Source organism: Mustela erminea, chromosome X (assembly GCF_009829155.1).
Source record: "Mustela erminea isolate mMusErm1 chromosome X, mMusErm1.Pri, whole genome shotgun sequence".
Classification (NCBI taxonomy): Eukaryota; Metazoa; Chordata; class Mammalia; order Carnivora; family Mustelidae; genus Mustela; species Mustela erminea.
The window spans coordinates 14,472,956-14,485,210 of NC_045635.1; the positions used below are offsets into that span (position 1 = coordinate 14,472,956).

General features: G+C 38.6%; 1 protein-coding gene across 7 annotated transcripts in view; it reads left to right on the forward strand.

Moving 5' to 3' along the window:
* The window catches only part of CDKL5 (cyclin dependent kinase like 5), a 226,528-nt gene that overhangs the window by 157,147 nt on the left and 57,126 nt on the right, over window positions 1-12,255 (forward strand). For all 7 annotated transcript variants that reach the window (XM_032329648.1, XM_032329652.1, XM_032329649.1 and 4 more), the window contains 3 exons: window positions 544-603; window positions 4,911-5,001; window positions 9,258-9,447. In XM_032329648.1, coding sequence (XP_032185539.1) covers window positions 544-603; window positions 4,911-5,001; window positions 9,258-9,447 — 341 coding nt within the window. The remainder of the gene's footprint in view (window positions 1-543; window positions 604-4,910; window positions 5,002-9,257; window positions 9,448-12,255) is intronic.

Consider the following 12,255-nt stretch of genomic DNA (forward strand, 5'->3'; position numbering starts at 1 on the left):
GTAGAATAGTTCCTTGAAATGTGGTGACCTAGATTCAGTGATTCTTAAATTCCTTTCCGAGATCACATTAATACCTTTACAATTTAAAGGGAAAAATATTTTTTACATTGTGGGTCTTCATGTTTCCCAAAAAAAAAAAAAAAAAAAAAATTAGTTGAAACTTTTATGAATCAGCAAAAAATGTGTTACCCTGCTTTTCCCTGTCACAGGTTTCTATTCATATTACTCTGGATATTTCTTTCTTTCTTTTTTTAAGATTTTATTTATTTATTTAATGCACAGGAGAGATCACAGGTAGGCAGAGAGGCAGGCAGGGGGGGGGGGGAAGCAGGCTCCCTACTGAGCAGAGAGCCCAACGCAGGGCTCAATCCCAGGACCCTGAGATCATGACCTGAGCTGAAGACGGAGGCTTAACCCACTGAGCAACCCAGGCGCCCCTACTCTGGATATTTCTAATTAGATGCTGTTATAGTGATCCAATAGTGTCAATCAGCAGTCCATGGAACATTTTTTAATAATTGATTTTTCATCTTTATACTTCAGATATAAAGCCAGAAAATCTCTTAATCAGCCACAATGATGTTTTGAAACTGTGTGATTTTGGTAAGTTAAAAAGAAATTGAGTCCTGTAAGTAGAATTAATTTAATATAACACATAGGTAGCTTTTAAAGGCTTATTAAAAGGTTTGGGTTTTTTTTTTTTATGTTTAGACTTCAGTTAGCAGAGGAATATTCTGTTGGGTCATGTGTTGAAAATGGATGGTTAGGTGACTACTGTACACTCTTTGCATAGTATTGTCTACTCTTTTTAAAAATTCATAATGCAGTATTTGTTTAATGAGAATGCAAAGCAAATAGATGCATGTGTATATATTCATAAACCCAGTACTTAATGATTCCAAAAAACCAGTTTTCTATGAAACACTACTATGCCTTCTGTTTTGGGTACGATAAAAGAATATTTTTGAGGTATTTTAAACATTGATAGAAATTATTTTAGATATGATCATTAACTAACAATATGCATAGGTAAATACATATGTATCATGCATGTGCAATGGTTACATACCTATAAACGTCAAAGACTTTTTAGAGCAGTTCCATTTATTCCCTTTAAATGTTCAGTGAATGAGATTAGTAATTAATGTTTAATATTCCATCTCCTGGTTGAGTGTATAAGGAAGCCTTTTTTTTTTTAGGATTATTTATTTGTTTGACAGGCAGAGATCACAAGTAGGCAGAGAGGCAGGCAAATGGGTGGGGGGAAATGCAGGCTCCCTGCTGAGCAGAGAGCCTGATGCCGGGCTCGATCCTAAGGCCATAGAATCATGACCTGAACCGAAGGCAGAGGCTTTAACCCACTGAGCCACTCAGGTGCCCCTATAAGGAAGCTTTTGAATTGTACTCTCCTAGTAGAAAATTGTGCATTCATTTCCATATATATAAAACTGTATTAAGTGCTATTAAAAATTAAAGTTGAAATAATTCAGGAAAGTTTTAAAACTATAGGTTAGGGTGCTTAAGTTCTGAGTCACTTAAATCTTTTGTCTAATCTGTATGCTGAAAAATAACAACTTGACTGAATGTTATTTTTCATATATTCAAGTATAATCGTAAGTATAATGTAAACTCCTACATATAAGTGAAAATTCGTCTCCTTTCATAAGCAAGAGTTAGATTAGTACCTCGGAGGTGGTTGAACAAATGAGAAATAGAAGCCTTCTAAGAACGTACTGTGTGAAGGACCACTTTTCTCCAGTGTGGCTATTAGAAGCAAGTGTAACTGTTTTCACTCAGTGTTTGCAAAGAATTTGAATATTATGAACCTGCTTGCCTGAGAAAAAACGTTTTGTAGGACTTAAATTTTTTTATACTATTTATAGGGAATATTGCAAAGAAGAGCCCTGCTTGCTTGCTTGCTTGCTTGCTTTCTTTCTTTCTTTCTTTCTTTATAACATATAATGTATTATTGTTTCACAGGTCTGTGAATCATCAGTCTTACACGATTCACAGGACTCACCATAGCACATACCTTCCCCAGTGTCCATCGCCCAGCACCCTCATCCCTCCTACCCGCCCTCCCCGCCAGCAACCCTCAGTTTCTTTCCTGAGATTAAGAGTCTCTTTTGATTTGTCTCCCTCCCCAGTCCCATCTTGTTTCATTTTTCCTTCCCTTCCCCCACAAACCCCTGCTCTGTCTCTCAAATTCCTCATATCAGAGAGATCATATGATAATTGTCTTTCTCTGATTGACTTATTTCACTCAGCATAATACCCTGTAGTTCTATCCACATTGTTGCAAAATGGCAAGATGTTGTTTTTTTGTTTTTGTTTTTTGGATGGTTGCATATTATTCCATTGTATATATATATAGACCACATCTTCTTTATCCATTCATCTGTTGATGGACATCTAGGTTCTTTCCATAGTTCGGCTATTGTGGATATTGCTGCTATAAACATTGGGCTGCACGTGCCCTTTCAGATCACTACTTTTTTTTTTTTTTTTTTAAAGAATTTATTTATGGGGCACCTGGGTGGCTCAGTGGTTAAGCCTCTGCCTTCGGCTCAGGTCATGATCTCAGGGTCTTGGGATCGAGCCCTGCATCAGGCTCTCTGCTCAGCGGGGAGCCTGCTTCCCCCTCTCTCTCTCTCTGCCTGTCTCTCTGCCTACTTGTGATCTCTGTAAAATAAATAAATAAAATCTTTTAAAATAATAATAAAAAAAAAATTAAAAAAAAAAGAATTTATTTATTTATTTGACAGAAATCACAAGTAGGCAGAGAGAGGAGGGAAGCAGGCTCCCCACTGAGCAGAGAGCCCAATGTGGGGCTCGATCCCAGGACCCTGAGATCATGACCTGAGCCGAAGGCAGAGGCTTTAACTCACTGAGCCACCCAGGCGCCCCCAGATCTCTACATTTTTATCTTTAGGGTAAATACCCAGTAGTGCGATTGCTGGGTCATAGGATAGCTCTATTTTCAACTTTTTGAGGAACCTCCATGCTGTTTTCCAGAGTGGCTGCACCAGCTTTCATTCCCACCAGCAGTGTAGGAGGGGTCCCCTTTTTCCGCATCCTCACCAACACCTGTCATTCGTTTCCTGACTGGTTAATTTTAGCGATTCTGCCTGGTGTGAGGTGATATCTCACTGTAGTTTTGATTTGTATTTCCCTGATGCCGAGTGATGTTGAGCACTTTTTCATGTGTCTGTTGGCCATTTGGATGTCTTCTTTGCAAGTCCTGCTGTATTTTAAACATCTTATGAAGTGCTTAGAAGAATAAGAAAGAAATATCGAAATACAGCTGTTTAAAAGATTTTGACCTTGACATTTTTAGCACTTTCTTAGTATTATGATTTTCAGGAATATTTCTGGGTCTATTTCTTGCTTCCTATCCATAATTGTGACTACCATCAAGTACTGAGATTCTGTGCACCTCATGCTTCCTTTACTATGTATCCATGATTCTATGGGTTGATGATCTGCGTAAACCCCCAAATTACTGAAATTTGTAAACAAATTGTAAATACAAATGTGATGCCTATAGAATGGTTAATAATAGGGGAAGGTATTCCTGATGGGGCATCATTTCTTTTCTTTTCTATTTTTAGTTTTAGTTTTTAAAGAATTATTTATTTATTTATGGGGGGGGCGGAGAGAAATAGAGTAGGTGGGTGGGCAAAGGGAGAGGGAAAGAGAATTCTCAGGCAGACTTCCCTCTGGGCACGGAGCCAGACTCAGGGCTTGACCCCAGGACCCTGAGATCATGACCTGAGCCAAAATCAAGAGTCAGAAACTTAACCAACTGAGCCACCCAGGCACCCCCAGCATCATTTTTTAAAGGAAAGACAATTTGAAATGGTAAGGAAATTTCACATGGCTGCACTGCATGTGGTTCTTTGTACCCTATGCGTCCCCAGTGATCATGTCTCAACTGCTTTCCCTCTATAACACTGGGCTCCTTTGTCTATCTTGAAGAATCCTATTTGAAAATAGGAATATTTCTTCCAATTTTTTACTCTAATGTTTTACCCCTCATTTTAATATTCTGGTTCTCTCTGACTATCCATAATGCTTTTGGTGTGTTAGGTGGCTAATTAGCTTACCTGCTGGCTTACTTTTTGGCCCCAAAATCTTTTGAAAGGGTTTAGAGGGAAAATAATTATCGATAGAGTCTGTAAGTAATTAAGGTACCCCTAATATGCTTCTCTGTCACATTAGGAGATGAAAATAATTTTGGCCTGCTTAGTTTCCATTATTGCCAACTATTAGTTGTCTATATAATGGCTAGAGCTGATCAGCAACAGTAGATCTACAAATACTAATGTTAAATCCCACGTATCAGAATATAATGACTGGCTCAGAGTGTTTGCCTTTGGCTCAGATCATGATCCCGGCATTCTGGGATCGAGTCCCCTGTCGGGCTTCCTGCTCAATGGGGAGTCTGCTTCTCCCTCTCCGTAATTCCCCCCTCCCTTCTCTCAAGTAAATAAATAAAAATCCTTTAGGGGGAAAAAAATATAATGGCCATCTGTGACAGGGTATTTTAGCTTTGACTTGGGCTCTTGTAGGGACTTCATTTTGTTCCCAAGATTTGCATTTATCGAGAGAGCTGACTTAAAAGTATGCTCTGAATGCTTATAAAAGTATGTGATGACTTCAAAAATACTATTTCTTTAATATAGGAGGAGACGGGTTTTTTTTAGTGAATACACTATATGTTAACTGATATACGAATGGACTAACATTTTAAAAATAATGAAGGGACCATTAATAAATAGCCCATTCAGTACCAGTCATTGTGTTCTTTTGACATTCCTTTAAAATATTACTAGCACTGAAATACCTTGCCAACATGATATTGTTGCTTCTTTTTCACAGTTATACCTTCGGGGTTTTCTGTCTTTCAGGTTTTGCTCGGAACTTATCAGAAGGCAATAATGCTAATTATACAGAATATGTGGCCACCAGGTGGTATCGGTCCCCAGAACTCTTACTTGGGTAAGTTACCTTCCCCAGATAAAATGACATTTATATATCTGCTGATCATGTGTCATTAGGTTTGGGATCATCTATGGAAGATAAGAACTTTAGTTAATTAAATACCAGTTAACCTCTTGCAGTATAACAAGCCACCCAAAAGCTTAATGGTATAAAACAAACACCATTTTATTTGCTCACAATTCTGGATGCCAGTGATTTAGGGGAGTCAGTAATTAAAGTTCAGCTGGATTGTTCTCTTGGTCTCAATGGGAATCACTCAGGTAGCTGTAGTCACTCAGTAGATCATTTGGAGGATGGTTGGTTTATGAGGCCTTGGCTGGGACAGACCATCTCTGTTCCAAGGAGACTCATCCTCCAGTGGGCAAGTCCAAGTGGCTTCATGTGATAGCCGAAAAATTCCCTGCAGCAATTGGGCAAGCCTCAATGCAAAGGTGGTTTTCAAGCCTCTGTTACCCTGGTTTTCGCCTCATTAGCCAAAACCTGTTACATGGCCAAACCCTGATTCAAGGGATGAAGAAATAAACTCGATCTCTTTCTGGGAGGACTGGCCTATCTGTTGGTTCATTCATTCATTCATTCATTCAACAAGCAGTTATCAGGTGTGTCTTATATCTAATCACTTTGCCAGAAACATGGTATAAATACTGAAGCAGTTGCCAATTTTCTTTTGAATAGAGAAACCTCGTTTGATGATAAATGGCTACTCAAACACACCGCATTGTTGATTTTCTCAGCAATATCACATCCGTCCACTTTGTGCCCACCCTTCCACTTTCAGTGCTTTCACTCATCTGTTTACCCCAGAAAAGGGTTTTCTGAAAAGATCTTTCTTTTCTTTTTAGAAACTTGAGAACCTAAGAAGGATCCTATCCTCCTGAACTTTATTACATAGTTATATGAATAATCCTGTATTACCTTAGTTGTAGTACTTTCTTATTTTCCATACATTGTATTTCCTTCTTGGGAACCATCCAAGAATGAAGAAAGAAGGCAAACTCTGCAAATAAAATGAGATATGGTAGTGATGATGACTGGTACTCTTATTATAGGTTTCATCTCTTTAGTGTGCGAGACATATATATAGGGGTCATGAGAAATTTAATTTTTAAAGGTTTTATTTATTTATTTGTTTATCTTAGAAAGAGAGCTCAAGTGGGGGCAGGGAGCAGAGGAAGAGAGAGGGAGAGAATCTCAAGTAGACTCTGCACAGAGTGTGGAGCTTCACGCAAGTCTTGATCCCATGACCCTGAGATCATGGCCTGAGCTGAAATCAGGAGTCAAGACACTGAACCTACTGAGCTACCCAGGCACCCTGAGAAATTTAATTTTTAAAAGATACTACTTATATAGTAGGAGTACAAATTTCTCTGTGTGTTTTTCTTTTTTTAAGATTTTATTTATTTGACAAGAGGGAGAGAGAGAGAGAGAGAGAGATTGGAAGTAGGCAGAGAAGCAGGCAGAGAGAGAGGTGGAAGCAGGCTCCCTGCTGAGCAGAGAGCACAATGCGGGGCTCAATCCCAGGACCCTGAGATCATGACCTGAGCTGAAGGCAGAGGCTTAACCCACTGAGCCACCCAGGCGCCCCTCTGTGGTTTTTTTGTTGTTGTTGAAGATCATGATGACAGTATGTGTAAGTTACTCACTGAGGGTTTATTTTGATATTCACAATTTCCCAGTGTCTGTTAACCATCTGATTGTAATTCTTGATTCATTGCTGACATAGAGTATATAAGAATTATTGATACCAGTTATTGGAAGCTTTACTATTTTTTTTTTTTAATCAAAAGCTTGCTTTATCTTGGGAAACAAATGGTGGTTAGTCACTTTATTATTTCTCTTTATGTGGATAGATTTTAGAATTTCTGTGCAAATTTTTTTTTTTAAGTATTTTTATTTATTTGACAGACAGAGATCACAAGAAGGCAGAGAGGCAGGCAGAGAAAGGAGGAAGCAGGCTCCCCGCTGAGCAGAGAGCCCGATGTGGGGCTTGATCCCAGGACCCTGGGATCATGACCTGAGCCAAAGGCAGAGGCTTTAATCCACTGAGCCACCCAGGCGCCCTGTGCAAATTTTTAAACTTGGTTTTTTGATTGATTTTCTTTTGTGTTTGTCTTTGTTTCTTTTTCTGTGTACCTCTGTCTGGACTTAATAAGATGCGTAATCCATTTTCTTTGGGGAGGGATTTGGAATTTGAGTTTACTGGACAGATTTGCCAAAGAAGAAATGAATATGAAGTAGATCATTCTTAGAATACCATCCAAGGAGTCATGTATGGTAGAGGACTTTTTATGATATGATTTTGTCTATGTGATGGCCCCAATGAGTTCATTCTGAGGACAACCTTATTATAGGCCTTCAGAGTATTTGCTGCCTAATAATACCTGTCAGAAAACTGCAGTTATGTTTAGAGATGTGTGGGAGCTACCAAAAATAGATAGGACTCCAATTAATTGGGGCCAAATTATATATTACTAATTAAATGATTGTCAAGTACTAGTTGAAGAACCATATTATTTGTGTAAAAATCCCATTGAAATCAGTTGATAGTTGGTTAATATTAAGATTTTACATTTTTGTACATTCTTAAGACTTTGTCCTTGACATTCAAAATAGTTCCAGCGGCATAAATTATTCATATCCGTTGACAGAAGAAAAATAGCGTGATTTGGGTATGTAGAGATTTTTTGTAAGTTTCTCCATCTAGCACAAGTTTTTTCTTTTATACATGTATTAAAGAAAGATCAGTATCCTTCCCTCCCCAACAAGCTACAGAAGGAAAATGTACATGAAGTTTCCTAATATGGTCCTTTAGGTTTTTGTGGGAATGAAATGAGATAAAGAAAATACTGACTTTCATTTGTAATGACTTATTGTCCTAGAAACATTTCTGTATAGTGTTAACAGTGCTTTAGAGTATCTGTTAAAAGTTTTGTATTACTGCTGTATCATTATGACATTCTAGAATTTCATCCTGTGTTTTTTTCAAATACTTTATTTTGTCTTACCCTTCTTTTAACTTTTTTTTTAGCTTTTTTTTTTTTTAAAGATTTTATTTATTTGACAGACAGAGATCACAAGTAGGCAGAGAGGCAGGCAGATAGAGAGTGAGAGAAGGAAGCAGGCTCCCTGCTGAGCAGAGAGCCCGATGTGGGACTCGATCCCAGGACCCTGAGATCATGACCTGAGCCGAAGGCAGCGGCTTAACCCACTGAGCCACCCAGGTGCCCTTAAATTTCTTTAGAGAAAGAAAGACAGCATGAGCCGGGGAAGGGGCACAGGGAGGGAGTAAGCAGGCTCCATGCCGTTATATGGAGCCTGATGTTGGGCTCGATTCCACAACGTCGAGATCATAACCTGGGCCAAAAGCAAGAGTCAGATACCCAACCGACTGAGCCACCCAGGCACTCATGGCTTTCCCTTCTTAAAATTTGGATTATTTGTGTTTGAAACGAAATAAAATATGGTTTCTTTGTCTGCCACATACAATTTGATTTAAGAGTATAGATATTGGGGCATACATATAAAGCTTTTTTGGAGTACTTGGGTTTTCACATATAGCCTCCATTTATTAATAACAGAGCCCTCTGCTAAACTTAGATCCTAGAGGAGAACTATAAACCCCTAAGGAAATGGAAAAAAGATGCTTTGAGGCAAATAGTTATCATAAAGCTCCATATACACAGGGTACAAATAGTTTTAGGTAAATAATACTATAAAGCTTAGCCCACTCTTAGTTATTAGAAATTGTGATTCTGGGCAATCAGAAGTTAAATAGTACTCAGTGTTTATTGTTTAAGAAGACACGTTGAGTCAGTAGTACATTTTAATAGACTGATCTCAAAAAATGGATGAGGTATAACTTTTTGACATTTTAAGAGCTAAAGGATAATTACCTAGAAAATGCATTTCTTGGGAGCATTTTATTTTCCAGGTGAAGTGTTAACTCATCAGACATGTGTACTGTATTAGGGTTTATTAAGCCATTCATGTTCAAGATATGCCCAGATATGAGTAGATTCCAACTTAGTTTATACCTACTAAATTATTATTAAACTGTTGGTTTTGTTAGCATAGTTTTATTTACTTGTGCTCCGAATTTTTTCCTGAATATCCATAATTCCTTTTTTTCAGCCTCATTTGTAGTTCCTTAAATATATGAATTGCTTTAAATTATGAATCTGTTCAAAATAATTTGGAAATTATTAAAATGTATTTCTTCATTTGCCAAGACAATTTCTCCCTTTGCCTTTCAGAGCTCCTTATGGAAAGTCTGTCGATATGTGGTCAGTGGGCTGTATTCTTGGGGAGCTTAGCGATGGACAACCTTTATTTCCTGGAGAAAGCGAAATTGACCAACTTTTTACTATTCAGAAGGTGCTAGGACCACTTCCATCCGAACAGATGAAGCTCTTCTACAGTAATCCTCGATTCCATGGGCTCCGGGTAAGAAGCTTTACTAAAACTCCAAATGGAATCAATACAGCAGTATTTAAATCATTGTTCATTGCACAATGGAATGCTAAGCTGTCCATTGAATACTCTTCCCTTTCCCAATACGATGCTTATAATCCCCATTATAGTATTTTATTTTTGAATCTTATATAGAATTTGTGAATTTTAAGAAATATTCTGAATTTGAAAGTGGAAGCTGGTAATGTTTTTCCTAACTGATAAGTTCCAATTTTGCAAACCCTGTTTTAGCATATGCATTATTACAGTCTATACTTTGGTTCTCTCAGAATGTTTCTTTGTCTAAAATATTAAGCATCCCTAAAAGCTATGAAAATGTATAAATGACTGCTTATTTGAACAAACATTTGTAATGATTTGAGGGAGAATATGAATCCTTGCATTCTATAGATTTAAAGGTTGTATTCTAGCATGTATTTCTTGTCTGTTGACAGTGAAACATCAGATCTTCTTTTCAAACTAGTATATTGTCTTGGGCAGCCTTTTCTAGGCTTGCTAACTTTGTACAAAACTTGTTTTCAGAGAATATGCTTAAAGAGGGTCTTAAGGTAGAAACTTTACCCAGATGAGAGATAAGCAACTTATTACAGTAGGCAGACAAAGGCTGCTTCTCTCTTCCATCTACCCCCAAAGCTACTTTTTTAGTTTTCAACTACTCTGGGCTAACATGCCAATTGGTGACCATTATGAGAACACTAAAATATGCTCACTGCCATTTTCTTTCTTTCTCTTAAATGCATGATTCTCAAACCATGTTTTCTTGAGTTTTGCTGAGCACTTCATTTTTTCTTTTGACTTTCTGGACCTCCGTTCATTCCACTTTGAGGCCCATCCCCTCCTCACACATGAGCACCCGACATGGTGCCCACTCCTCTCTCTCCAAACTCCCACCACACTTGCCTTTGCTTTTCTTTGACTTCTAAAAACATTTTAGGACTTTTCCAGCTTCATGGATTTGGGATTTGTGGTTCCTTCTCCCAGGGAGGTGCTTCTGTTGTGTGGTCCCTTCTCACTTTGTATAAATCTCAGCTCCAAGAATGTCCCCTTCTCTGATGCCACCAACATACTGCCCCCACCCTCCTCCTAGTGTCTCCCATAACCCTTCCCCCCTTTTTTCCATCCAGCACTTCCCCTGGTATGTAGTTGTGTTGTTTATTTGTTTACTTGTCAATTATTAATGGTTGAGTTCTCAACTACTAGAGTATAAACTCCCCAATGGCAGAAATCTTGTTTTTCTACTGTTATTTCTAGCATCTGTAACAGAGTCCAGCACATCTAGCTAGGGACACAGTGAGTACTTGAATGATGGATTGAGCCAATTTATGTCATCAGCACTCAAGCTCAACTGCACCTCCCTTCTCTCTCTCTCTCTAATGCTTCCTTCACCCTTAACACCGTTTTACCTGAACTATTGACGATCACTCCTGAACGCATCTCTCCAAACTTTCTGTCTTCACTTTAGTGTTTTCACATTGCCTTTGCAATAATTGTCCTTCAGATTGCACATTCAGTTGTATCTCCTTTGTGTTTGGAAACCTCTATGGGATTGCTTACATTTAAACTCCTTAGGCGATAGATAACATTAAGAACCCCTGCTCTTAGCCCTCCAACTTTATCTGCCACTCATTCCCACCATTGCCCCCTACTTGTCAACATACTGAACTTCTCACCATTTCCTTGACATATTGCTCCTACAGTGCTGTGTTTTCATTTCTGTGGTGCTCCTAGTACTTGCTCTACTTCGTGGAAAGCTCTTCCTCCTCTTTTCTCCCAGACTGAGGTCAAGTGTTTTCCCTCCAGGAAGCCTTTCTGGACTCCTCCAGGGAGTGGGTGACTCCCCCTTCCGTGTTCCAGTAGTCCTCATTGCCATCTCTTTTTTAAATAGCTGTGTTCAAAAAAATACGTATCTCACTGAACTGATGAATTCCTTAAGGAAATGAACTACCATGTCCACCAGTAGATTCATAGCACATCTAGAGTGGTGCCTAGCAGGTTGAATAATAATGAGTGATTGAAATGTTTTTTTAAAGATTTTATTTATTTATTTGACAGAGATCCCAAGTAGGCAGAGAGGCAGGCAGAGCAGGAAGTGGGGGAAGCAGACTCCTTGCTGAGCAGAGAGCCCAAGGTGGGGCTCGATCCCAAGACCCTGAGATCATGACCTGAACCGAAGGCAGAGGCTTAACCCACTGAGCCACCCAGGTGCCCCTGAATGATTGAATATTTGACCTCAGGATTTTAACAGTAACTTCTGGAACATCAGGCTTGGTCTGCTGGCTGCCTGTTCTTTGCCTGGTTAAAGAGACTCCATGTTGGATTGCCTGAGGAGAGTGTAAACAGATGTGTTATGGTACCTGACCTTAATAACTTACAAACTAGCTGAAGAATTAAGACGTTTGTGCATGAAATAATCAGAAAGCAATATGACTTATTATAAAACGCCTCATTCTTTACCGTGTTGCACTGTTTTCTAACACACATCTTAGTATGGCTGAGACCATGAGAGTGTTAAACATTCTGGAAAGTTAGAAATCATAGTTGACTGGACTCATTAGAGGAAGATTTATAGAAGATTTGAAATTTGTCGTGGATATGAAGAATGAGTAGCTTTGGGTTAGATAGGCCAAACGAAGAATCTCTTTCCCTCATTTGTGTATATGGTCCGTTTTGTTCACAGACCTCCTCACTAAGTAGTAGTATCTGTAAAACACTGGGTAGCACATGACAGCACCGCTTATAAATAACCTTCAGAGAAATTGCTGCTTCCGTGTTACTTTGATT